General features: G+C 54.8%; 1 long non-coding RNA gene and 3 gene segments (V, D, J or C); 3 read left to right on the top strand and 1 right to left on the bottom strand.

Annotated features, from left to right (window-relative positions):
- The first annotated feature begins 1,277 nt into the window (after positions 1–1,277).
- LOC135403175 (uncharacterized) lies at positions 1,278–2,290 on the top strand. Its single transcript, XR_010425324.1, has 2 exons — positions 1,278–1,584; positions 1,677–2,290. It is a non-coding gene; the product is annotated as an uncharacterized LOC135403175 (long non-coding RNA).
- Positions 2,291–8,221: 5,931 nt separating this feature from the next.
- Positions 8,222–9,783, bottom strand: LOC135402796 (T cell receptor alpha variable 1-2-like). The segment is given in 3 exon segments: positions 8,222–8,245; positions 8,660–8,955; positions 9,735–9,783. Coding segments are annotated over 3 exon segments (369 nt in total).
- Positions 9,784–11,205: 1,422 nt separating this feature from the next.
- Positions 11,206–12,300, top strand: LOC135402795 (immunoglobulin lambda variable 1-47-like). The segment is given in 2 exon segments: positions 11,206–11,330; positions 11,759–12,300. Coding segments are annotated over 2 exon segments (594 nt in total).
- Positions 12,301–25,620: 13,320 nt separating this feature from the next.
- LOC135403055 (immunoglobulin lambda variable 1-47-like) lies at positions 25,621–27,121 on the top strand. The segment is given in 2 exon segments: positions 25,621–25,736; positions 26,095–27,121. Coding segments are annotated over 2 exon segments (594 nt in total).
- Positions 27,122–27,439: the final 318 nt, after the last annotated feature.

The raw sequence follows: 27,439 nt of genomic DNA, 5'->3' as shown, positions 1-27,439 counted from the left end.
TGCTCCCCCTTATTTCCCCAAGTATGGAAAACTCTATCATTTCATGGTCACTGTGCTCCAGATGGCCTTTGATCAGCACATCTCTCACCAACCCTCCTCTGTTTGCAAACAGCAGGTCTAGGTGCTGTATAAACTGCCTGACAATCAAAAAAATTGAAATTCCACTGATGGCATTGGTCTTTATGCCGGAGCAGATGCAGGAAATAAGACATAAGTCTGTAGTGGCTGCCAAGAGAAAGTTTCACCAGTCACAAGGGATGAGATGTACATGTTACAGCATCGTCTCCCCCAGACTGGCAGCCAACTCCTCAGCACAAACCCTCTGTGGGGAGCAAGGAAGCAGTGAAGAGCTCTGCACCCACCTGCAGCTCTGCTGGGAAGTGCAGTCCCACAATCCTTGTCCTTGCTGATGTGCCCGTTCTCCTGTAGGTTCAGTGTCACAGGGATGTCACCTCCCACAGTATTTCACTGTCTCCCTGTCCCCACCTCGCTGTGACAGCCCTCAGCTGCCCTCACCTGCTTTGCTGCAATTTCCAGCCTTGACTCATTCAGCAGCCAAAGGATGGTTCCCCTCAACAGAGGAGCCATTGCAGGCTGTCCCAACCTCCCATTCCTCTTTCGGTGGAGAAGGCTCTCCTTGTGCCATCACCCACTTCCACTGCTGAGAAACTCCTTTCCACTTTGACAGCTTGGAGAGTGTCTGCAGGGGTGGGAAAGCCAACACGGAGGCCAGGCTTGAATTCAGCAGAAAGATGTGAGGAGTCAAAAGGGGGAAAGGACATCCTTGCATGTGGAGGAGAGCAGTGTAGGGAGCCCGGGGGCATCTGAGAGCCTGTCCTCCTTGGTGGAGGAGAAGTTCCTTCACGGTGCCTGTCTGCCTGTCCCTTAGAGGGAGAGGAGACACATGATACCACCAGGCTGACCATGGTGGGACCTTGCTGCCAAGGGGAAGCAAATCAAACAAAGAATAGGGAAAGGCAAAGCCATTCAGCTCTCCTGGTACCAACATGGAAAAATGTCCATCCTCACTCAGCCCAGCACCATGTTCTGAGTCCCCTGAGGTGTCTCCCTGGGGCTTTCCCAGTATCTTCTTCAGGGGAGGAACCTTCTGCACCAGTAGGATCTGGAAAGGCCAGAGAGGTCACAGCCCTCAGAGCTGATGGGCACTCCCTGAGAGCTGAGGATGCTGCCAACAGCAATGGAAGTGGAGCAGTGGGGAGCTGGAGGTTCAGCCAGGGAACACACACCCTTCTTCATTTCCCTATTATAATCAGAAAAGCTCTATCCTATATTCCTAAACCAATAGTTCCCTCAGCTACATCCCAACCGCCCTCCAGTGAGACTTTCTCCCAATTTCCCTCTGTCATGACAAGAACAACAAAACCACAGGACGGGACACAGTCACAATCAGCTGTGATGTCCCACAAGTGGAGATCTCACTGTGGAAGAGGAGGAGAAGGGTCTTCAGACTCACCTGGTTCCCAAGCAGAAGGAGATAAGAGAAGTGGATGAGACAGCAGGGGCTGGCGCTGCCTTTTCTACCTGCCCCTCACTGCTGCAGGACCAGGGGCAGCCTTTGCAGAGGTTTCCCCACAAGCTCCTCTTGAATGCAAACCATCACAGCTGATGATACAGGCTGTGCTTTGGTTTCCAAACTGCTGCCATTTCGTTTCCAGATTTCTTCCATGCTCATGCCTCTGTGAAGGCTTCTTGTGATTTTTGGGATGAAATGTTCCAGGATTTCCAGGACAATGGAGTCGTAAATGTCGGGAGTAGACTCAGCTCCAGGGCTGGATGGATCCGGAGCAGGCAAGTGATGTGTCAGTCTGGATCACTCTGATGGGCTTGTTTGAAGTGCTGCTTTCAAGAAGAAGTTGCAGCAATCCTCCGTGGATACCCAAGGACTCCTGGGCATGAGGATGGGCCATGTCATTCCCTTTCCCTCCCTCCTCAGCTCACCCCAACAGTCACTGGTTGTTGCCTCTCTACGTGTGTGCTTTGGGCGGCTGCTTTGACCCCGTCCTGCCTGACACTGCCCTCAGGAAAGCATTCGGGCCTCTTCTGACTTCTGCCACACTGGTTAGTCTCTGAGCACACAAACAGTGCCACGGGCTTGCCTGGAGCCTTGTCCTTCCCAGCCCTGCGGTGTTGTCCCCAGGTGTCCTCAGCAGAGTCCATGGTTGGTTGTTTTCCTACGTGGTTTCCTGGTTTGTGTGCACTTGTGTGCAGCTGGGTTCCACAGGAATCCATGTGGGAGCACAAATTTGTGCATGAGTCCACACCAATGTGCCTGAGCCTCTCTGTGTGTGTGTCCTTGTGTGTTACTCAACAAGTGAAATGTGCTGGTTGCACTGGGAACACTCCACTGCTCTGCCCGTGAGCAACACAGAGCAGCATTTTCCCAGATTCGGGAGGAGCCTGAGTGCATGTGCTGGTTTTGGCCTGGGCAGAGGGAACTTTCTTCACAGTGGTTGTTATGGGGCTGTTTTTTGGATTTGTGCTTAAGCCAGGGTTGATGTTTTTGTTATTGCTGAGCTTACACAGAGCAAAGGCTTTTTCTGCTTTTCTTGGTGCCACGCTGGCAAGGAAATTGGTGGTGAATTTGGAGTGTGGAGGAGCCAGAGCCAGGATAGGTGACTGACACTGAGCAAAGGGATGTGACAGACCATATGACATCATGCTTGGTATTTAAAGCTTTGGGGGAAGAAGGAGGAAGGGGGGGAAATTTGTTGTGCTGGTGTTTGTCTTCCAAAGTACCCCCCACGCATGATGGGGCCCTGCTCTGCTGGAGGCGGCTGCCAATTGCAGGGCCCAAGAAGGACAGTTTCACCAAAATTTGCATCTTCCCCTCAATTCAGGATCAAATGCTGGCAGTGCCTCAGCAGGGCTGGCAGCCCCTCCACCCTCAGCACACCCACACACTGCTCCAGGCCAGCACACACCTGCTCTCCCCAGTGCTGCAGACCTCAAAAGGATAACGTTGGTTTCATGGACAGGCAGAACGACTGAGGGTTCCTGCCCCCCTCACGTATCCACCTGTGTGGATTTGCTTCCAGTGCAGTGCTGGGGGTGCTGGGTGGGACACAGCTCCCTCTCCTGTCCAAGCCCCTGCCCAATGTGCCTGTGCAGCCCATCGACCAGGTGCCAAGTGAGGCAGCCACAGAGACGTTGTCCCAAACGGGGACTGAAGGAAAGGGACACGGCCCTGAGGTCGCTGCACTGTGAGAGGAAGATCAGCCCCTGTGTCTTGCAGAGGGAAAGGCAGAGTTCTGGCGACTGTTTTGGACTTCAGCCCACAAGGACCTTTATCCCCCTGCAGTGGGTTTCTGTGGCTGGGTTTTGGTAGCAGAGGGGGGCTACAAGGGTGGCTTCTCTTAGAAGCTGCTAGAAGCTTCCCCTGTCCCGTGGAGCCAATGCCAGCTGGCTCCAGGATGGACTTCCTCCCACTGGCCAAGGCCAAGCCTACCAGGAGCAATAGTAATGCCTTTGGGATAACATATTTAGCAATAGGAGTTTGTTGTGCAGAAGGAATTCCAGCCAGGGAAGAGCGGAGTGAGAACATGGGAGGGGGAGGAGTGCTCCAGGTGCCGGAGCTGTGGCCCCTGCAGCCTGTGGTGCAGACCGTGGTGGAGCAGCTGTGCCCCTGCAGCCCATGGGGGACCATCGGGGTGCAGAAACTCCCCTGCAGCCCATGGAAGAGCCCATGCTGGAGCAGGTGGATGGAGGAAGGAGGCTGTGACCCCTTGGGAGGCCCGAGATGGAGCAGGGTCCTGCTGGAGACCTGCAGCCCGTGGAGAGGGAAGCCCACGCTGGAGCAGGTTTTCCCAGGTAGGACTTGTGGCCCCTGTGGGGGACCCACGCCTGTACAGCTCATCCGTGAAGGACTGACCCCGTGGAGGAATGACCCACGGGACAGCAGTTTGGGAAGCGGCGGGATGCGGCGCTGGCGGGGCGCGGGGCTGGCGCCGCTGGCCGCGGTGCTGCTCGGTGCGCGGGGCTGGGACCGTGGGGGTCGGGGCTGGGGTCCCTCGAGGCTGCCGTCCCCTCTGGCTACTTCACGGACCTCTGTCCCCAGATCATCGTGCAGTCCATCCCTCTCTCTGTGACATTCATATTGCCTCAGAAATATCAATACTCTATGATTTCTTTGACTCTCCCTGGTTCTTTTCTTTCCCTTGTGTTTTTCCGTTCAACTCATGCAGACAGTCCTTCCCATTTGCTACTTTCTTTCTTTCTTTCTCAAATTTTTTTTGCTTCAGTGACCTCACCCCTCCACATTTCATTCACACATTCCTCTCTCCAGTAACGATCAATGGACACTGCCCTCACCACATGTGTTGACATCCTCTGGAAACACTGCTCGTCATCATCTCTGTGTGTTCCTGACTGTTTCTGCGGGGTTTGTTCTGAGAAACAGGGGGGAGGGCTGAGCAGAAAACACGTTTTGACGGTTTTCCTCTTTTTTTCTTCCCAGCAGTGGCTGTGGGCAGAGTCCAGGCACTGCTGGACCCGTCGACAGAGACCATCGAGGGCATTGGTATATCTATCAACTGCTCCCACCCCAAAATCCAGTTAAATGAGTACATCTAGTGGTACCGTCAGCTCCCTGGCTGAGAACCCGCACTCCTTGTGAGCAGTCAGAAAGGGGTCAGAGAGATGCCTGGCCATCCTGGGTGGCTGTCGGTGTCGCCAGACCGTCGCTGGAGCACCCTCTGGCTCTCCCGGCCCCGGGTTGGGGACGCGGCGGTGTATTACTGTGCCCTGGCAGGCACGGCCAGAGGAGCCGGGGCTGCGGCCGGGCACGAACCGCCGCGGGCGGGGCCGGGGGCACAGCGCCGGCCGGGGACAGCAGGGCTTTGTCACATGTTGCAAATCCCACCTGAGCTCAGATTCAGTGACACCCTCGTCTTTGGAGCTTTCAGGGGATTTTCTCAGAAATACACAACTCAGTTAATTGTTTCTACAGCGGAGCAAAGTAGCGCCCCTTTGAAAACAGGGTGTTCCACTCCTACATAAAGCACAGGCTTGTGTCAGAATGTCTGGGTGCCAAGTGACATACACAGCACAGCACAGGTCGGGGCATACTCCAGTCAGCTGCAATGTGTGTCCCTGACTTCTCCTGAGAAATCGTCTCCTGGATATTCTGATCCGTTCTGGGCAGGCACCGAGATTCTCTGGTTCATGGGCATCTTTTGTTTGGGTAGGGGGATGTAACAGGGAAGGGACTAAGCCAAGGGAAAAACACAGGTTCGAGAGATTCTGGTACTTGAATAAACCAAACACCGTTGCTAGTTGGCAAAATAATAGCTATTTATTAGGAAAAGGTGGCCAACCAGTGAAAAGGGAGAAAACAAAACAGGCGCCTGAGGGAGAAGGATTGGGGCGGAGGAAAAAGTGCACTAGAAGACCCAAGGATAGCTCGACACCCTACTCACTCAGGTGTCACCTGTAAGAAGGTCTTACCCACTCTACCCAGTAACAAACTTCTTTATAGCAGCTGCGCGTCCAAGAGGGGTGGCAGGCTCCCACTTCAGCAGGCGTCCCCGCTAAAAGCAACTCGGTTCGTCGTGAAGAGCCGGCCGCCCCAAGAAGCGTCTCTGCTTTTTTTATAAAGTTTTTGAGAGCACCTGCCCCGGAGAGGTGTGGCCAGCACCGCCCCGTCAGGGCTCTGAATCCCACCCCTTCTGTTATGTAAGTGCACCCCTCCTGCGCGTGCGTGAGCACCTTGGAAAGTCCCCCACGCAGGCGCAGTGATTTGGGGGGGGTCTTCCCAAATGAGTCGGTGGGCTTACTTCATCACCCTCCTCATCACTTTGTCCTCCAACTGCCCCTGACGAGCAATTGACCAATCACAACAGACCAATTAAAACAGTTTACACAGAAGCTCTCCCTCCAAGGCCAAGTTCACTGCTTTATCAGAAGACTTGGCAGGAGAAAGCATAAACTAACTGCAGGTGGCTAAGGCCAAACACAGACCAAAAAGTAACATCCCAACTTCGTCCCGATACAGGGGAGAATTCTGACCTTGCCCGCAGTGTGGAAAAGGGACAGACAGACAGACAGTGAAACTGGCCTTGTTGGCCCGAAATCAGCAGCAGCGGAGCGAGAGCTGTGGACGGACAGCAAGAGAAGGGCTCCAGAGACAGAACCTGCATTTCTCTGCCTCTTCCCTGGACACAGCTGTAGGGGGCAGGTGCCGTCACCACTCAGCTGCACCCACGCGCCTTCTGACCCTGGCAACCTGCTGCTCTGTGGAGTTCAGGGCCAGAACAGAGGACGGTATCCCTGGAATAGGCAGCAAATGAACTTCCCAGGAGGGTGTTACGATCTGCTTAAATATTGCAGAAAGAGTTTTTAGATTTGAATATTCCCTTGAGCAAAATTAAAACTCATACAAGTTATCTGTTGATACCAAAGCTGTTTTTTATTAATTGCTAAGAGATGCAAAGAGAAAGAGGAAAAAATAAGAAAAGGTTGGAAAATGCTAAGATTACTTTTAGAAGCAGAGAAAAGATACCACCAAAATCTACCTTTCTGTCGAACTGGTCTGTGGGGTGGGGGTGGAGAGAGAGAGAGAGAAGCAGTTTTCTGCCTTTTCTTTCTCTGTCTCTGCCACTTTCAATGTTATCTCTTTAGCTGCAGGGGGTCTTAGTTCTCTGGAATGTAGCCAGGCTGTGGGCTCTGCTGCTCACACCAGGTTGTGTCCCAGGCTGTGCAGAGGTCTCGGTCCAGCTGCACCTCTTGGCCCTCAGAAATATGGTCAGGGTGGAGAAACTCACGCGGGTGGCACGGTGGATCTCAGTCCACTTCAAGACAGCAGAAGTCCAGTCTCTGGTGATGGCAGGCAGCTTACGGCGGCAGAAGAAACGATAAGGGCGAGGCGGAGGAGAGATCTTTAGCTGCTATAGCCAATTCTCTTTCCTACTCCTCTTTCCCTGCTTTTCCCAAACTTTTCCTCATCTTTTATAGTGTTCAAAGGAGGTTGTGTGTGGTTTCTTGGTACGGAGCTCTATTCAGATGTTTGCAGAGATATGATAACCATGAACAATAACAGGATCTTTTGGCAGGAAAACACCAGTGTAAAAATTTTGGTGAGAACTTCTGGTGGAAAACTGACACAGAATTTTTGGTAGGAAGTTTTTGACAGGCAGAAACAAAGGCAAAACATAATTTTTGGCATTTGTATGTTATCTGTCTGTTACAAAGGGAGACACATGGACACACAGGGACACACATACACAGACAGACACACACACATGCACACACATAGGCAGACAGACAGACAAACACAGACACACACCCACAGGCTCGTGCACACCAGTGTGGAATCACACACAGATTTGTGCCCCCACATGTGTCCGTGCAAACCCGGCTGCTCCAAGAGCACACAAGGCAGGAACACACAGTCAGCCGTGGACTCTGCTGAGGACACCTGAGGTCAAAAGCAGCAGAGCTGGAGGATCGAGAGGAAGGACAAGGTGCCAGGCAAGCACAGGGCAGTCTGTGTTTATTCAGAGACTGCACAAAGTGGAGATGAGACAAAATAGTGCAGAGCACTTTCCTGAGGGCAGCGTTAGGCAGGACAGAATCAAAACCATCAGCCCAATGCACACCCATGGGGAGGCAACCACAAGTGAGCATCGGGGTGAGCTGAGGAGAGAGAGAAAGACAAGGAAAGGGGACATCATCCCATGCACAACAGCCTATGAGTGTCCAGTTGGGGGTGGCAGAACTTCTTCCTGAGGATGACACCTCAAGTGTCTTCACCTGAGTCACCCAGGCTGATGCATCACTCTCCTGCTCTGCATCCTTCCAGCACTGGAGATGAGTCATGTGCCTGCACTGCTGCATTCCTGCTGCAAAATCCTGGGGCCTTTCATCCCAGGGCTAAGCCCTCACTGGGGAATGGGCATGGCACAAATATGGGAATGTAAAGGCAGCAGTGCAGGACATGAGAGCACAGCCCATAGCACTCGGTGTGGTGGTTGGCATGCAAGATGAGCTTGTGAGGAAATTGTTAGCTCTGCAGAGGCTGCCCCTGCTTGTGTGGCAGTGAAGGGCAGGTATAAAAGGCAGCCCAACTTCCTGCTCTCTCCTCCACTTCTCTTCTGCCACACAGCAACTGGACATTTTCATTGGGCACTTCTGAGCACTTTCAGAAATTATTGCAGTCATGCAATTCAAGGAAGGAGCATTGCAGATAACGTCTTATTTATGTTTTTCACCCTACTTTGAACTCGGAACTCTGAGGGACACAACCCAGAGCAGGCATTATAAGGGACCAGCCCAGTGGAAACCCTGCAGAAGCCACGGGCAGCAGGGAAAAACAGAAAGCCAAGAGCAGCACAAGGAATCGTTGCAGAAGTGGTCTCAGCCTCCTGAATTGCCCAACAACTCCCTGGAGATGCTGGGAAGAAGAACCACGGAACCCATAAGTGACAATGAGCAATCTGGAATCTGTTTCCCCTCTTTCTCTTTCCCCTCGACCACTGACACTCTCCTCTCCTGGAAGAGGGGCTCAGCCTGCAGATCTCTGGGTGTACAGGGGAAGCAGCGCTGCCAGGGGACAGCGCAGGGTCCCTTTCCCCAAGCTCAGCCTTGCACAGACACATCCCCTCCCTCCCCTGGCTTGTTGCACAGCCCAGGGAGCTCCCTGCACCAGGGTGTCTCGCACAGCACAGAGGTACAAGGCACTGTCAGAGACCTCCACTTCCTCCACCTGCAGGACACTGTATTTCCCCGTGGTGTTCAGCTCCGTGCTGATACGGCCGCTCTGCCTCTGGCCGGCCCCTGCCTGAGACGAGAGCAGCTGTGGGGCTTGTCCTTTCCTCTGCTGGTACCACAACAATCCATTGAAGTAATTGGTCTGGTATGTACAGGTGGTCTGGAAGAGGCCTTTCTGCTTCACCAGGACTTCTCCATCTTCCTGGGTGACAACGGTCTGCCCCATGGTGCCTGGAAGAAAGTGAAGGTCAGCAGCTGCACAGGGAAATACTATGGCAAGATAAAGCAAACTGGATGCTAAACCCTGGTGGAGAAAGCTGCCTGCCCTGCAGGGAAGTCCTGAGACCTGGAGACAGTCAGGTGAGAGTGATTTTGGAAAGTGGTTCAGAGCTCTTATCACAGCACGAATCTGAGGAGAGCTGCGCTGTGTCCATGTTCTTGCTCCTCCTGCTCAGAGGAGCAGGGAACAGCCTGTCACGCCTGAACTTTGTGTGCTGGAACCAGCTCCTCACTCCCTGAGTGCACAGAATGCTGAGCTTGGAAAGAGGGAGCCCTGGCTGTGTTGCCAAGTGGAGAAAACTGGAAGCTTGTGGCAGCCAGGAGGCAAAATGGGACACCCCGTTGATGTCAGAGAAATGAGAGCTTTAAAGTGCCTGGGGCAGATTTGACAGGGTCTGCCAATATGCATTAAAAAAGGAGGGATGTGGGACTGCAAAGAGGAGATCTCCTGTGGGGATAGCAGGGGAATCCAAAGAAAGAGGCAGAGGGAGATGGTTTGAAGGAGAGAGAAGGGACAGAGACAGGTTCTGAGGTTTCCCTTCTCTTTCCTCCCTTTCCCTCTAAGAAGATAAAGGATTCTGGAGAAAACACAAAGCAAACAGGCAAATATGAGGAGACAGTTCACAGCATCTTCCCTCTATTCAATGGATTTTCCCCACAGGGGCCTGATAAAGCTGTTGAGTGTTTCCTGGGAAGAGAAGAAAGCTGACTGATGAAAAGCCAGGACTTACCCAGGAGGTGGCCCAGGCAGACAGTGAGGACGAGACAGCCGAGGTTCATGCTGAGACAACCTGCTGTTTGCTGAGAGAGTCAGAAACCACCTCCCAGCCCCGAGACCACAGAGCTGCCAGAAACAACACTCTTGGGGGAGCAAAGGAAGAAGGAGGGCAGAGAAATGAACTGTTCCTCCAGTGCCTGAAATGCTCTCTTTGGGTTTCTCCCTCCCCCAGCAGCAGCCCTGTGGCTCCCTCAGCCGATGGCATTCTGAGCATTGCCTGGCTCTGGGGCCTCCCTCACGGGCAGGGGCTGTTCCCGGTCAGCTCGCAGGGCAGTCCTCCCCTCCCCAGCTGCAATCGCCTGCTCTGCTGCACACCCACTGCTGGGCTTTTGGGAGCTCCGGGGCTTCTTCCCCACTCAGGTTTCACATCTTGCCGTGCTGTCCTCAGCTCTCTGGGCTGGTTACAGTAACCTCGGGGAGCACGTGTCTCCTCTGCCTCTGTGGCTTCTCCCCTGTCCTTCTTCATCTGCCCAGGACAAACGCCTCTCTCCCAGCTGCCCAGGAACGGGAGATGGGCCCTGCTGGGCAGCAGCCCAGGCTCTCTGGCTGTGCCTTGCTCTGCTGGGAAAATGCACAGTGTGAGGGAGGAACGTGGCTCCAGCAGGGCTGCTGGATGTCCCAGCCCCAGCGGTGGCAAGGACAGCATATTCCCGAGGGAAAGGGCTGAGGGATGAGCAGGGAACAGGAGGAGGGCTCAGGAGGTGATCCCCGCGCACAGGCAGGGAGCACACGGGGCACCCACCAGAGTGCTGCCTGCGAGGGGTGGGGCTGGGACAGCCCTGCCCCACCCATCTGAAAGGGCAGGTGAAGGGCTGCGGGCTTGGCAGATGGAGACCATTATTCCCAGCCCCGTATCTAGGTCAACTCCAGAGTGATCCCAGGCACCCGTCACACCACAGAAAACATACTGTTCATTTTCGTTACCTCTAAATTGGCTTTTCCTCTACAAAACGTCTACAATTATTTCAATAACGATAGAGGTAATGATAATGGTTTTAATAAGAACATTCACATGAAAATTCTGCACCTCCTCAAGATGTAAAAGCTTGGATACTGAGTTGACCTCAGTGTAAGCAACACTGGCAGTGCCTCAGCACGCCTGGCAGCCCCCCGTGCCCCCTCCCCAGCCGTGAGGCTGCTGCTCTCAGCAGCGCTGCAGAGGTGAGGAGGGGCAGGTTTGCCTGGTGGGCAGGGAGAGAGGCTCCTGAATGGCGCCGACCGTGTGCTGCCAGTCCCGGAGTGGATGTGCTTCCGATGGCGTGTCGGGGGTGTCTGGGCTGGCCCCCAGCTGTGTGCTGTGTCTGGCAATGCCAAAGGGATTTGTGCTGCTGCTTGTGCTGGTGCTGTGCGAGGAGGGGGCTGAGCCCGGCCCGGGGCGGAGCTGGCGGAGGAGGGCAGGGGAGGGATAATGGGAGGGGATGGGAGGGGAGGCGGCCCGTGCGGAGCAGAGAGCCGGGGCTGGCGGGGGCAGCGAGGCGCGGGCGGCGGAGCGGCGGGATGCGGCGCTGGCGGGGCGCGGGGCTGGCGGCGCTGGCCGCGGTGCTGCTCGGTGCGCGGGGCTGGCGGCGGGGGACCCTGGGGGTCGGGGCTGGGGCTGGGGTGGCCACGCAGCTCCCTGGAAGCTGCCGTCCCCTCTGGCTTCTTCACGGACCTCTGTCCCTGAATCATCCTCCTATCCATTGCTCCCTCTACACCATCCCACATCCCCTCAGAAAATTCACGCCTCTCTTCTTTGTCCAGCTATCACTGCACCTTCTTTTCCTCTCTGTCTTTCTGTCTTTCTTTTGCCTATTATTCACACATTCATGTCTCCACTAGTGATTGACATTTCTATTACTGCACGTGTTGACATCCTCTGGATACTCTTCTCCTCATCATCTCTGTATGTCCCTGACTGCTTCTGCAGGATTTCTTCTGAGAAACAACTCACAGGACAAAAAGAAATTCTGATATTTTTCTTCTTTATCTCTCTGGCAGTGGCTGCGGGCAGAGCCCAGGTGCAGCAGGAGCCGTTGGCACAAACCCCCGAGGGCACGGAAATCACCATCAACTGCTCACACCCGACCATACGGACCAATGACTATATCAACTGGTACCGTCAGCTCCCGGGCCGCGGCCCCAAATTCCTCGTGAGCATTCACAAAGGCTCCAGAGATCTGCCGGACAAGGCGGGCCAGGTGTCGGTGTCGCCAGACCGTCGCTGGAGCACCCTCTGTCTCTCCGGGCCCCGTGTTGGGGACGCGGCGGTGTATTACTGCGCCGTGGGAGACACGGCCAGAGGAGCCGGGGCTGCGGCCGGGCACGAACCGCCGCGGGCGGGGCCGGGCGGGGCCGGGGGCACAGCGCCGGCCGGGGCCAGCAGGGGCCGCTCCTGCACCTCCAGATTTCTTTCTCAAACCATGTCCCGCCTTCCTGGGCCCCCTTGTTTCAAAGGGCTGCTTTCCAAGGGCCTTTCCGAATCGGTGTCCTCAACAGTCCCAAGTCCAACCTCCAGCAGTCGAGGGTACAGGTTTGATTGATGCTCCCCCTTATTTCCCCAAGTATGGAAAACTCTATCATTTCATGGTCGCTGTGCTCCAGATGGCCTTTGATCAGCACATCTCTCACCAACCCTCCTCTGTTTGCAAACAGCAGGTCTAGGTGCTGTATAAACTGCCTGACAATCAAAAAAATTAAAATTCCACCGATGGCATTGGTCTTTATGCCAGAGCAGATGCAGGAAATAAGACATAAGTCTGTAGTGGCTGCCAAGAGAAAGTTTCACCAGTCACAAGGGATGAGATGTACATGTTACAGCATCGTCTCCCCCAGACTGGCAGCCAACTCCTCAGCACGAACCCTCTGTGGGGAGCAAGGAAGCAGTGAAGAGCTCTGCACCCACCTGCAGCTCTGCTGGGAAGTGCAGTCCCACAATCCTTGTCCTTGCTGATGTGCCCGTTCTCCTGTAGGTTCAGTGTCACAGGGATGTCACCTCCCGCAGTATGTCACTGTCTCCCTGTCCCCACTCGCTGTGACAGCCCTCAGCTGCCCTCACCTGCTTTGCTGCAATTTCCAGCCTTGACTCATTCAGCAGCCAAAGGATGGTTCCCCTCAACAGAGGAGCCATTGCAGGCTGTCCCAACCTCCCATTCCTCTGTCGGTGGAGAAGGCTCTCCTTGTGCCATCACCCACTTCCACTGCTGAGAAACTCCTTTCCACTTTGACAGCTTGGAGAGTGTCTGCAGGGGTGGGAAAGCCAACACGGAGGCCAGGCTTGAATTCAGCAGAAAGATGTGAGGAGTCAAAAGGGGGAAAGGACATCCTTGCATGTGGAGGAGAGCAGTGCAGGGAGCCCGGGGGCATCTGAGAGCCTGTCCTCCTTGGTGGAGGAGAAGTTCCTTCACGGTGCCTGTCTGCCTGTCCCTTAGAGGGAGAGGAGACAGATGGTCCCACCAGGCTGACCATGGTGGGACCTTGCTGCCAAGGGGAAGCAAAGCAAACAAAGAAAAGGGAAAGGCAAAGCCATTCAGCTCTCCTGGTACCAACATGGAAAAATGTCCATCCTCACTCAGCCCAGCACCATGTTCTGAGTCCCCCGAGGTGTCTCCCTGGGGCTTTCCCACTATCTTCTTCAGGGGAGGGACCTTTTGCCACAATAGCCTCTGAAGATGTGGGAGCGGTTGAAACAAAGAAGATAAAAATACATGGCTAAAGCTTAAGGCCTATGTTAACACAACCTTCAGAACTTAGCATAAGTATGACTCTGCAAAAGTAACTGCTTGCAAGCAGAAAAACAACATGGCTGGAAGGGGAAACACCCAACTGGAAGGGAAAGATAATAGCTGGAAGAAGTGCTTCAGGACACAGCAGGTGTAATCAATAGCTTTACAAGGGGTCTAAAGGATGGATGGGAGATGTTGCTGCTTGGAGTGATAATCATATGTAATAGCAGGTATAGAGAATAGGTAACCAAATGTACAGTTAGATAAGACATCTACCCACCTAACTTTGTACTGAACCTTGAAGAACGTATGTGTTAGATAAAATTCGGAGCTTCTTTTCTTCCATGTATAAGTGCTTGTTGGGTTCTGGCACTCGTTGGACATGTATATGGCAATGCTACCCCTACGTGTACCCCAGCTGAGTAAAGGTGTGCTTTATCTATACACTGCGTACCTGCTGTGTAGAAATTGCCTTGAATCAAGGTCACAGCCCCCGGAGTTGATGGGCACTGTCACAGCTGAGGATGCTGCCAACGGCAGCGGAGGTGGAGGATCCCACCACGGTGTTCTGTGGGAAGGAGCTGAGGATGGGCCCGGGCAGGGTCACCAGCACAGCCGGTGGCTCAATGACAATGGTGGAGCTCTGGCACTGCCTGACACAGCACTCATTGCAGCTGTTGGCCAGCGGGGCCGTGCCACAGGGTTGGCAGGAATGGCATGGGATGTAACAGTACATGGGATGTCCAGTGTCGGGGGGCACCTGGGAGAGGGAGCAGACAAGAAACAGAGCACAAGCGTGAATAAGAGCAAACAAGGTCACTGCTGAACTGGGAGCTGCAGGCATGGCAAGGAGCCACACCTTCTTCCTTGTGCTGCAAAGAACAGCCTGGCCCAGAGAGTCTCTCTCCTAATTTGTTAAGCAAGAGCCACATTCCAGCCTCACTCTAGCACATATTTTACAGCCAACAACTTGCCATGACAGCAAGCTCCAGGGCCCAGCACAGGACACAGTCAGAATCATCTGAGATGTCCAACCAGTGGAGATCTCACTTTGGAAGAGGAGGAGAAGGGTTTTCAGACTCACCTGGTTCCCAAGCAGAAGGAGATAAGAGAAGTGGATGCGACAGCAGGGGCTGGGGCTGCCTTTTCTACCTGCCCTTCACCGCACTGGACCAGGGACAGCCTTTGCAGAGGTAACAATTTCATCTTGAATGCAAACCATCACAGCTGATGGTACAGGCTGTGCTTTGGTTTCCAAACCGCTGCCTTTTCGTTTCCGTGTTTCTTCCATGTTCCTGCCCCAAGGATGGGTTTGTTTGAACCCTAGGATTTCTAGGGTAAGAATGAAATAATGCAGCTCAGGACTCAGCTCCAGGGCTGGATGGATCCAGAGCAGGCAAGTGATGTGTCAGTCTGGATCACTCTGGTGGGCTTGTTTGAAGTGCTGCTTTCAAGAAGAAGTTGCAGCAATCCTCTGTGGATACCCAAGGACTCCTGGGCATGAGGATTGGCCATGTCATTCCCTTTCTCTCCCTCCTCAGCTCACCCCAACAGTCACTGGTTGTTGCCTCTCTACGTGTGTGCTTTGGGCAGGTGCTTTGACCCTGTCCTGCCTGACACTGCCCTCAGGAAAGCATTCGGGTTTATTTTGAATCTTCTGTCTGTGTGCAGCGTGTGAGTACACAAACAATGCCACGGGCTTCCCTGGGGCCTTATCCTTCCCCACAGTGCCCCAGCCCTGCGGTGTTGTCCCCAGGTGTCCACAGCAGAGTCCGTCATTGGTTGTACTCCTGGTTTGAGTGCACTTGTGTGCAGCCAGGTTAGTGTGAATTCATGTGCGTGGGTTTGCATGGCGAGGTTTTGGTACTGGGGGAGCACTAAAGGGGTACCTTCTCTGAGAAGCTGTGAGAAGCTTCCTCCATGTCCAACAGAACCAATGCCAGTCAGCTCCAGGACAGACCCACCGCTGGTCAAGGCCGAGTCAATCATCAATGTCAGTGACACACATCTGGGACAACACTTGTAGCAGGGGAAAAAATGATTGTGCAGAGGAAACTGCAGCCAGAGGGGAAAGGAGTGAGATGGGAGCAGAAATCACCTGCAGCCCATGGAGGAGCAGGTGAATGCCTGAAAGATGGCTGTGAGCCTGTGGGAAGCCCATGCTGGGGCAGGCTTCTGGCAGGGACCTGTGGACCCACAAACAGAAGAGCACATACTAGAACAGGTCTCTAGGAGGACTCGTGACCCTCTGGGGGACCCAGGCTGGATCAGTCTGTTCCTGAAGAACTGCACCCCATGGAAAGGGACCCACGCTGGAGCAGTTTATGAAGAAGCATAGCCCAAGGGAAGGACTCACACTGGAGAAGTCTGTGGAGGACTGTCACCCATGGCAGTGACCCCAGGCTGGGGCTGGGGAAGGAATCCTCTCCCTGAGAGGGAAGCAGTGGCAGAAACAAGGTGTGATGAACTGACCGCAACCCCCATTCCCCACCTCCCTGTGCCACTGGAGGGGAGGAGAGAGAGAATTGGGAATAAAGTTAAGTCCAGGATGGAGAGAGGGGTGGGGAGAAGGTGCTTTTAGCATTTGTTTTGCTTCTCGTTATCCTGCTCTAGTTTTGATTGGTAAACAATTCAATTGATTTTCTTAAGTCAAGTCTGTTTTGCCCATGGAAGTAAACAGTGAGTGATCTCTCCCTGCCCTTAACTCATGAGCTTTTCATGATATTTTCTCTCCCCTGTGCAGTTGTGGAGGGAATGATAGAGCAGCTTCAGTGGGCACCTCTGAAGTGCCTCTTGCCTGTAGTGACCTTTGATGAGATCATTGCCAGGGAGCTCTGCTGGGAGAGCTCAGCCAGGTCAGATTCCCCCTCCATGGAGATGCTCTTGGACTGAGGCACTCGTGGAAGTGAGAACAGAGCTCATTGAATCTCCCCAGATCACACCTCTGTGGAGATGGGAGGGCAGCACAGGTAGGCACCTAGAGGTTCACCAGACCCTTGACACCCTCTACCCGTACAGCCTCTGCAGGCTGGGAGCTGTCTGTCTAGGAAGCAGATCCATGGAACAGGATGAGGTGTTTTAGGAGACATCTGGCAGAACATGAGAGAGCAGTGCCCTTGCAGCAAGGAAGGTCAACTGCATCTTGAGCTGTGCTAGTTGATAAGCTGTGAGCAGGTTCAGGGAGGTGACCCTGCCCCTCTGGCTCATTGGAGGCCAAATATGGAGTATTTCATCCACCCTGAGGCTTCCCAGTCCAACAAGACTATCAACAGACTGCAGTGAATTTAACAAAGGCCACCAAGTAGATTTGGGCACTGGTCAAACATGACATGCAGGGGCAAGCTGATCAAATCGTGTTACTTGTCTTGGAGAAGAGAAACCTTTCCATTCCCCTCATAGTTTTGCAGGACTTCATCTTATCCCGAGAGTCACAGTTGCTTTCAGATCCGTCTCTCTCAGGTCGCAGTTGGCCACATTACCTTGTCATCCCTGACCTTCCACCTGTCCTAGCCCTGTGCTCCATGAATGCAGACTGCATCTCCATGACTCCAAAGCAGGTGGGAGATGCCATGCCATGTCGGGGGTTTCTCTGGGGAACGTACTTCTCCCATGCACTGCCTCACGGTAGCACTGGTGCCACAGCCCCTGGCAAAACCCCAACCGGGCTGTGTCCCCCCACGAAGTGCTCCAGCTGCCAGCAGGGATGCTCCCCGTGACAGGCCAGGAGAGGCTGAGGCCGGGGTGCTGAGCCCGGAGGGATGTTCTGCCTCTCGTGCCCCTCGACCATTCTTACAAGCACGTGCCCTGGAGGACAATTCAGGAGTCCCCACGTGCCACTGAAGGTGGGATGTGAGAGAAGAGATGATGGCGGTGAAAGGAGCTCATGGCCCGTCAGTGTTGATCTCCCCGATACCAACCCGCTCCCCTGCCAGCCAGCCCGGCCCCGCCGCCTCCGCAGTGCAGAGCCCCGACCGCCGCCGCGCTGCCGCCGCTCTCGCCTGCCCTCGGCATCCAGCCCTCCCCCGGCGAGAGCCCGAGCGGGGCCGGCGCAGGGCTCAGCCCCGGGGCGGAGCTGGCGGAGGAGGGCAGGGGAGGGAGAGGAAGGCAGAGGAGGGAGAGGAGGCGGAGAGGAGGCGGCCCGTGCGGAGCAGAGAGCCGGGGCTGGCGGGGGCAGCGAGGCGCGGGCGGCGGAGCGGCGGGATGCGGCGCTGGCGGGGCGCGGGGCTGGCGGCGCTGGCCGCGGTGCTGCTCGGTGCGCGGGGCTGGCGGCGGGGGAACGTGGGGGCCGGGGCTGGGGCTGGGGTGGCCATGCAGGTCCCTCGAGGCTGCCGTCCCCTCTGGCTACTTCACGGACTTGTCTCCTCGAATCATCGTGCAGTCCATCCCTCTCTCTGTGCCATCCCATATTGCCTCAGAAATCTCATCACTCCATAGTTTCTCTGACTCACTCTGTTCTCTTCTTTCCATTGTGATTTCCGTATTAATCATGCAGTCAGTCCTTCCCATTTGCTACTTTCTTTCCGTCTTTTCTTTCTTTGTCTCATTTTTTTGCTACAGTGACCTTATCCTTCCACGTTTCGTTCACACATTCCTCTCTCCACCAATGATCGATGAGTTGTGATCTGGGGAGACTCAATGGACTCTGTTCTCACTTCCACGAGTGCCCTCACCGCATGTGTTGACAGCCTCGGGAAACACTGCTTGTCATCATCTCTGTGTGTTCCTGACTGTTTCTGCGGGGTTTGTTCTGAGAAACAGCGGGGAGGGCTGAGCAGAAAACACGTTTTGACGGTTTTTCTCTGTTTTCCTTCCAGCAGTGGCTGTGGGCAGAGCCCAGATTCTGCAGGACCCGTCGACAGAGACCATCGAGGGCACCGCTATCTCCATCAACTGCTCCCTCCCCAAACTTCAGGGTACCGCTTCTGTTCACTGGTACCGTCAGTCCCCAGACCAGGCGGTGCATCACATTGTAACGGGTTTCACTGGAGATAAAGCAGTGCTGCATCCTGTGGGACAGCTGTCGGTGTCGCCAGACCGTCGCTGGAGCACCCTCTGGCTCTCCGGGCCCCGTGTTGGGGACGCGGCGGTGTATTACTGTGCCCTGGCAGACACGGCCAGAGGAGCCGGGGCTGCGGCCGGGCACGAACCGCCGCGGGCGGGGCCGGGGGCACAGCGCCGACCGGGGGCAGCAGGGCTTTGTCACATGCTGTAAATCCCACCTGAGCTCAGACTCCCTGACACCGTCGTCTTTTGGAGCTTTTCATTGTTCCTACAGCGGAGCAAAGTAACGTCCCGATGAAAACAGGGCGTTTCACTCCTGCGTAAAGCACAGGCTTGTGACAGAATGTCTGGGTGCCAAGTGACGTACACAGCACAGCACAAATCTGGGCATACTCCAGTCAGCTGCAATGAGTGTCCCTGACTTCTCCTGAGAAATCGTCTCCTGGATACTCTGATCCGCTCCAGGCAGGCACCGAGATTCTCAGATTCGTGAGGATCTTTTGTTTGGGTAGGGGGAGAATTCTGACCTTGCCCGCAGTGTAGAAGGGGGACAGTCAGGGTCTGCAGAGCTTCGAGTGTCACTCATGAGGTTTCTGAGCACTACATCTCAGAGGTGTGCTGAAGAAGGTGTGAAGGCAGACATTGCAATGGAGCGAGGTACAGACAGGCCAGACCAAGTGTTAGAGGTGGTGAGAGAGGAGACAAAAGCAGTAAGAAAGGAGAGACTTCCAGCCATGTGGCCCTGCGGTCAGGAAGGATGGTTGCAGGTTTATTCTCTCAGTACGAATGCAGACTTCTCACCTTCCTGCAAATGTGTTATCTCTGCTTTGACGCCTAAGAAGGTAGAACCATGGCAGGAGCCCCTAGGAGGGAAAGCTTGATGCTGCTTTTCCACTGGGAAGACTGTGAAAGCCTCAGGACGCTCCACTTCCCTAGAAATCTCCTTTTACACCATGAGGAGGTGCAGAATTTTCATGCGAATGTTCTTATTAGAACCATTATCATTACTTCTATCATTATTCAAATCATTGTAGACGTTTTGTAGAGAAAAAGCCAATTTAGAGGTAACCCAAAGGAACAGTATGTTTTCTGTGGTGTGCCGGGTGCCTGGGATCGCTCTGGAGTTGATCTAGAGAAGGGGGTGTGTAAGAGATCGTTCCGTCTCTAACTCGCTGCTTTGTTTTTACATTGACCCGTGCAATAAACAATTGGTAATTGTAATCTCGCCGCTCTGCCCAGGTGCGAGAGGTGTTAATGGGGCAATTAAACGCCTTGGGCACGGCTTCTTGGAAGCCGTTTAAAGTTGCACAGGCGGCAATTAACCACTTCACACTAACGAGGCTCTTTCCATCGGCTGAGGTACGCGCCAAGGGTCAGTTTTGCGGGCTACCAGGAGCCCCCCGGAGCCCAGCGACCGAACGAAATGGGGACATCGACTTTAGCTCTTGGCAGGGCTGTCTTCATCCACCTAGAGGACATTGTGGACCACTTGCTGGAACCGCTGGAGAGTCTCCAGCAGAAAGGTGTTCCATTTTCCCGCCTTGGCAGAACCGGCCAGCCTGGATAGCAGCAGCTTCACCAACGGACACCGTGGAGAGATCTACCCGGAGCCAAGCTGGCTAGGAGCGCCCACCGGGGGGTACTTAAGGCACTGCCCAGCGTTTAAGTCCAGTCGGTGTTGCCCAGGGTCCTGTGCTGGCTGCTGGCCCCACTCCTCGCTCCATCCTGCTCGTGTCCAACCTACCCGCGTCTCCTGTCTTGTTTTGGTTCCAGTCGGTTCACCGCCTGCTTCCCTCCAGCGGTCCTTCCCTGACTGCCTGAGGCTGACTACACCCGGTTCTCTCACTGGTGGTGGTAACTCTTTTTGCACTTTCCTCTTGTAGCCTTTCCTTTCCCTTATCTCTACCTCTTCTCCCGTTCCCCCCGGCCCCTATTTTCGCCTATTACTTATTGTTACAAATAAAGCAAATTGTCTGTTTGAGACCTAACGTGTGGAGTTTTGTGCCTCAATCTCGCCTTGGAAGTAATCATCTCAAAGAACCACGTTGCAGCCCCTGACCGGACTGTAACAGGGTGGGAGTAAGGGCGTCCATCTGCCAAGCCCGCAGCCCTTCACCTGCCCTTTCAGATGGGTGGGGCAGGGCTGTCCCAGCCCCACCCCTCGCAGGCAGCACTCTGGTGGGTGCCCCGTGTGCTCCCTGCCTGTGCGCGGGGATCACCTCCTGAGCCCTCCTCCTGTTCCCTGCTCATCCCTCAGCCCTTTCCCTCGGGAATATGCTGTCCTTGCCACCGCTGGGGCTGGGACATCCAGCAGCCCTGCTGGAGCCACGTTCCTCCCTCACACTGTGCATTTTCCCAGCAGAGCAAGGCACAGCCAGAGAGCCTGGGCTGCTGCCCAGCAGGGCCCATCTCCCGTTCCTGGGCAGCTGGGAGAGAGGCGTTTGTCCTGGGCAGATGAAGAAGGACAGGGGAGAAGCCACAGAGGCAGAGGAGACACGTGCTCCCCGAGGTTACTGTAACCAGCCCAGAGAGCTGAGGACAGCACGGCAAGATGTGAAACCTGAGTGGGGAAGAAGCCCCGGAGCTCCCAAAAGCCCAGCAGTGGGTGTGCAGCAGAGCAGGCGATTGCAGCTGGGGAGGGGAGGACTGCCCTGCGAGCTGACCGGGAACAGCCCCTGCCCGTGAGGGAGGCCCCAGAGCCAGGCAATGCTCAGAATGCCATCGGCTGAGGGAGCCACAGGGGCTGCTGCTGGGGGAGGGAGAAACCCAAAGAGAGCATTTCAGGCACTGAAAGATAATATCTCTGCCCTCCTTCTTCCTTTGCTCCCCCAAGAGTGTTGTTTCTGGCAGCTCTGTTATCTTGGGGCTGGGAGGTGGTTTCTGACTCTCTCAGCAAACAGGCAGGTTGGTCTCAGCATGAACCTCGGCTGTCTCGTCCTCACTGTCTGCCTGGGCCACCTCCTGCATAAGTCCTGGCTTTTCATCAGTGCACTCTTCTTCTTCCTGCCAGGAAACACTCAACAGCCTTATCAGGCCCCTGTGGGGAAATACCACTGAATAGAGAAAGATCATTGCAAAGTATCTTCTCGACTTTGTTGTCTTGTATGTGTTCACTCAAGAAGCTCTGATTTTTACAAAGGGATTGGGAAGAGAGAGAAGAGAAGAGAAGAGAAGAGAAGAGAAGAGAAGAGAAGAGAAGAGAAGAGAAGAGAAGAGAAGAGAAGAGAAGAGAAGAGAAGAGAAGAGAAGAGAAGAGAAGAGAAGAGAAGAGAAGAGAAGAGAAGAGAAGAGAAGAGAAGAGAAGAGAAGAGAAGAGAAGAGAAGAGAAATGAAGAGAAGAGAAATGAAACCTCAGACCCCTTCTCCTTCTCTTCTCTCCCCTTCAGTCCACCTCCCTCTCCTTCTCTCTTCTAATCCACCTGCTACCACCACAGGACATCTCAGCTGTCTCTGCAGTACCACATTTCTCCCTCTCTAAAGAAAATCAGCAGATCCTGTCAAAGTTGGCCCAGGCACTTTCAAGCTCTCAGCTCACTGACTTTACACATGGACTGTGTCCCATTCTGCCTCCAGGCTGCCAAATATCTGCCATGGTTTCATTTTCTTCTGGCTGTCAAAACAGACAGGTCTCCCTCTTTGCAAGCTCAGAATTGTGTGTACTCAGGGAGTGAGGAACCCTCAGAGGTGACAGGGATGGATGAATCTTTTTGCTTTTCCTCCAAAGGCTCCTCAACCTGCTGGAGATGTGCTGGTTCCAGCAAAAAAGCTAAGGCAAGACAGGCTGTTCCCTGGTCCTTTGAGTAGGAGGAGCAAGAAGACAGAGACAGCAAAGGTCTCCTCAGGATCTTCCTGAGCTCAGAGCTCTGAGATCCTGCCCAAAAGGAGTCTCATCTGACTGTCTCCAGCTCAGCAAACAGGCAGGTTGGTCTCAGCATGAATCTCGGCTGTCTCGTCCTCACTGTCTGCCTGGGCCACCTCCTGGGTAAGTCCTGGCTTTTCATCAGTCAGCTTTCTTCTCTTCCCAGGAAACACTCAACAGCTTTATCAGGCCCCTGTGGGGAAAATCCATTGAATAGAGGGAAGATGCTGTGAACTGTCTCCTCATATTTGCCTGTTTGCTTTGTGTTTTCTCCAGAATCCTTTATCTTTTCAAAGGGAAAGGGAGGAAAGAGAAGGGAAACCTCAGAATCTGTCTCTGTCCCTTCTCTCTCCTTCAAACCATCTCCCTCTGCCTCTTTCTTTGGATTCCCCTGCTATCCCCACAGGAGATCTCCTCTTTGCAGTCCCACATCCCTCCTTTTTTAATGCATATTGGCAGACCCTGTCAAATCTGCCCCAGGCACTTTAAAGCTCTCATTTCTCTGACATCAACGGGGTGTCCCATTTTGCCTCCTGGCTGCCACAAGCTTCCAGTTTTCTCCACTTGGCAACACAGCCAGGGCTCCCTCTTTCCAAGCTCAGCATTCTGTGCACTCAGGGAGTGAGGAGCTGGTTCCAGCACACAAAGTTCAGGCGTGACAGGCTGTTCCCTGCTCCTCTGAGCAGGAGGAGCAAGAACATGGACACAGCGCAGCTCTCCTCAGATTCGTGCTGTGATAAGAGCTCTGAACCACTTTCCAAAATCACTCTCACCTGACTGTCTCCAGGTCTCAGGACTTCCCTGCAGGGCAGGCAGCTTTCTCCACCAGGGTTTAGCATCCAGTTTGCTTTATCTTGCCATAGTATTTCCCTGTGCAGCTGCTGACCTTCACTTTCTTCCAGGCACCATGGGGCAGACCGTTGTCACCCAGGAAGATGGAGAAGTCCTGGTGAAGCAGAAAGGCCTCTTCCAGACCACCTGTACATACCAGACCAATTACTTCAATGGATTGTTGTGGTACCAGCAGAGGAAAGGACAAGCCCCACAGCTGCTCTCGTCTCAGGCAGGGGCCGGCCAGAGGCAGAGCGGCCGTATCAGCACGGAGCTGAACACCACGGGGAAATACAGTGTCCTGCAGGTGGAGGAAGTGGAGGTCTCTGACAGTGCCTTGTACCTCTGTGCTGTGCGAGACACCCTGGTGCAGGGAGCTCCCTGGGCTGTGCAACAAGCCAGGGGAGGGAGGGGATGTGTCTGTGCAAGGCTGAGCTTGGGGAAAGGGACCCTGCGCTGTCCCCTGGCAGCGCTGCTTCCCCTGTACACCCAGAGATCTGCAGGCTGAGCCCCTCTTCCAGGAGAGGAGAGTGTCAGTGGTCAAGGGGAAAGAGAAAGAGGGGAAACAGTTTCCAGATTGCTCATTGTCACTTATGGGTTCCGTGGTTCTTCTTCCCAACATCTTCAGGGAGTTGTTGGGCAATTCAGGAGGCTGAGACCACTTCTGCAACAATTCCTTGTGCTGCTCTTGGCTTTCTGTTTTTCCCTGCTGCCCGTGGCTTCTGCAGGGTTTCCACTGGGCTGGTCCCTTATAATGCCTGCTCTGGGTTGTGTCCCTCAGAGTTCCGAGTTCAAATAGGCTGCAAAACATAAATAAGACGTTATCTGCAATGCTCCTTCCTTGAATTGCATGACTCCAATAATTTCTGAAAGTGCTCAGAAGTGCCCAATGAAAACGTCCAGTTGCTGTGTGGCAGAAGAGAAGTGGAGGAGAGAGCAGGAAGTTGGGCTGCCTTTTATACCTGCCCTTCACTGCCACACAAGCAGGGGCAGCCTCTGCAGAGCTAACAATTTCCTCACAAGCTCATCTTGCATGCCAACCACCACACCGAGTGCTATGGGCTGTGCTCTCATGTCCTGCACTGCTGCCTTTACATTCCCATATTTGTGCCACGCCCATTCCCCAGTGAGGGCTAAGCCCTGGGATGAAAGGCCCCAGGATTTTGCAGCAGGAATGCAGCAGTGCAGGCACATGACTCATCTCCAGTGCTGGAAGGATGCAGAGCAGGAGAGTGATGCATCAGCCTGGGTGACTCTGGTGGAGACACTTGAGGTGTCATCCTCAGGAAGAAGTTCTGCCACCCCCAACTGGACACTCATAGGCTGTTGTGCATGGGATGATGTCCCCTTTCCTTGTCTTTCTCTCTCTCCTCAGCTCACCCCGATGCTCACTTGTGGTTGCCTCCCCATGGGTGTGCATTGGGCTGATGGTTTTGATTCTGTCCTGCCTAACGCTGCCCTCAGGAAAGTGCTCTGCACTATTTTGTCTCATCTCCACTTTGTGCAGTCTCTGAATAAACACAGACTGCCTTGTGCTTGCCTGGCACCTTGTCCTTCCTCTCGATCCTCCAGCTCTGCTGCTTTTGACCTCAGGTGTCCTCAGCAGAGTCCACGGCTGATTGTGTGTTCCTGCCTTGTGTGCTCTTGGAGCAGCCGGGTTTGCACGGACACATGTGGGGGCACAAATCTGTGTGTGATTCCACACTGGTGTGCACGAGCCTGTGGGTGTGAGTGTGTGTGTGTGTCTGTGTGTGTGTCCATGTGTGTCTATGTGTGTCCATGTGTGTCCGTCTGTGTCCCTCATGGGAAGTTCATTTTCTGCCTGTTCAAGGGATACCGTCCTCTGTTCTGGCCCTGAACTCCACAGAGCAGCAGGTTGCCAGGGTCAGAAGGCGCGTGGGTGCAGCTGAGTGCTGACGGCACCTGCCCCCTACAGCTGTGTCCAGGGAAAAGGCAGAGAAATGCAGGTTCTGCCTCCGGAGCCCTTCTCTTGCTGTCCGTCCACAGCTCTCGCTCCGCTGCTGCTGATTTCGGGCCAATAAGGCCGGTTTCACTGCAGCTTGGATGCTGAGTTGACCTCAGTGTAAGCAACACTGGCAGTGCCTCAGCACGCCTGGCAGCCCCCCGTGCCCCCTCCCCAGCCGTGAGGCTGCTGCTCTCAGCAGCGCTGCAGAGGTGAGGAGGGGCAGGTTTGCCTGGTGGGCAGGGAGAGAGGCTCCTGAATGGCGCCGACCGTGTGCTGCCAGTCCCGGAGTGGATGTGCTTCCGATGGCGTGTCGGGGGTGTCTGGGCTGGCCCCCAGCTGTGTGCTGTGTCTGGCAATGCCAAAGGGATTTGTGCTGCTGCTTGTGCTGGTGCTGTGCGAGGAGGGGGCTGAGCCCGGCCCGGGGCGGAGCTGGCGGAGGAGGGCAGGGGAGGGAGAATGGAAGGGGATGGGAGGGGAGGCGGCCCGTGCGGAGCAGAGAGCCGGGGCTGGCGGGGGCAGCGAGGCGCGGGCGGCGGAGCGGCGGGATGCGGCGCTGGCGGGGCGCGGGGCTGGCGGCGCTGGCCGCGGTGCTGCTCGGTGCGCGGGGCTGGCGGCGGGGGACCCTGGGGGTCGGGGCTAGGGCTGGGGTGGCCACGGAGGTCTCTGGAAGCTGCCGTCCCCTCTGGCTTCTTCACGGATCTCTCTTCTTTGTCTGACTATCACTGCACCTTCCTTTCCTCTCTGTCTGTCTGTCTTTCTTTCTTTTGCCTATTAATCACACATTCATGTCTCCACTAGTGATTGACATTTCTATTACTGCACGTTTTGACATCCTCTGGATACTCTTCTCCTCATCATCTCTGTATGTCCCTGACTGCTTCTGCAGGATTTCTTCTGAGAAACAACTTACAGGCAAAAAAAATTCTGATATTTTTCTTCTTTGTCTCTCTGGCAGTGGCTGCGGGCAGAGCCCAGGTGCAGCAGGAGCCGTTGGCACAAACCCCCGAGGGCACGGAAATCACCATCAACTGCTCACACCCCAGCATAGGGACTGCTGACTATATCCACTGGTACCGTCAGCTCCCGGGCCGCGGCCCCGAATTCCTCGTGAGCATTCACAAAGGCTCCAGAGATCTGCCGGACAAGGCGGGCCAGGTGTCGGTGTCGCCAAACCGTCGCTGGAGCACCCTCTGTCTCTCCGGGCCCCGTGTTGGGGACGCGGCGGTGTATTACTGCGCCGTGGGAGACACGGCCAGAGGAGCCGGGGCTGCGGCCGGGCACGAACCGCCGCGGGCGGGGCCGGGCGGGGCCGGGGGCACAGCGCCGGCCGGGGCCAGCAGGGGCCGCTCCTGCACCTCCAGATTTCTTTCTCAAATCATGTCCCGCCTTCCTGGGCCCCCGTGTTTCAAAGGGCTGCTTTCCAAGGGCCTTTCCGAATCGGTGTCCTCAACAGGCCCAAGTCCAACCTCCAGAAGTCGAGGGTACAGGTTTGGTTGATGCTCCCCCTTATTTCCCCAAGCTTGGAAAACTCTATCATTTCTTGGTTGCTGTGCTCCAGATGGCCTTTGATCAGCACATCTCTCACCAACCCTCCTCTGTTTGCAAACAGCAGGTCTAGGTGCTGTATAAACTGCCTGACAATCAAAAAAATTAAAATTCCACCGATGGCATTGGTCTTTATGCCAGAGCAGATGCAGGAAATCGGACATAAGACTGTAGGGGCTGCCAAGAGAAAGTTTCACCAGTCACAAGGGATGAGATGTACATGTTACAGCATCGTCTCCCCCAGACTGGCAGCCAACTCCTCAGCACAAACCCTCTGTGGGGAGCAAGGAAGCAGTGAAGAGCTCTGCACCCACCTGCAGCTCTGCTGGGAAGTGCAATCCCACAATCCTTGTCCTTGCTGATGTGCCCGTTCTCCTGTAGGTTCAGTGTCACAGGGATGTCACCTCCCGCAGTATGTCACTGTCTCCCTGTCCCCACTCGCTGTGACAGCCCTCAGCTGCCCTCACCTGCTTTGCTGCAATTTCCAGCCTTGACTCATTCAGCAGCCAAAGGATGGTTCCCCTCAACAGAGGAGCCATTGCAGGCTGTCCCAACCTCCCATTCCTCTGTCGGTGGAGAAGGCTCTCCTTGTGCCATCACCCACTTCCACTGCTGAGAAACTCCTTTCCACTTTGACAGCTTGGAGAGTGTCTGCAGGGGTGGGAAAGCCAACACGGAGGCCAGGCTTGAATTCAGCAGAAAGATGTGAGGAGTCAAAAGGGGGAAAGGACATCCTTGCATGTGGAGGAGAGCAG

This window comes from Pseudopipra pipra, chromosome 26 (genome assembly GCF_036250125.1).
Source record: "Pseudopipra pipra isolate bDixPip1 chromosome 26, bDixPip1.hap1, whole genome shotgun sequence".
NCBI lineage: Eukaryota > Metazoa > Chordata > Aves > Passeriformes > Pipridae > Pseudopipra > Pseudopipra pipra.
This window is presented reverse-complemented; position numbering and strand designations above follow the sequence as displayed.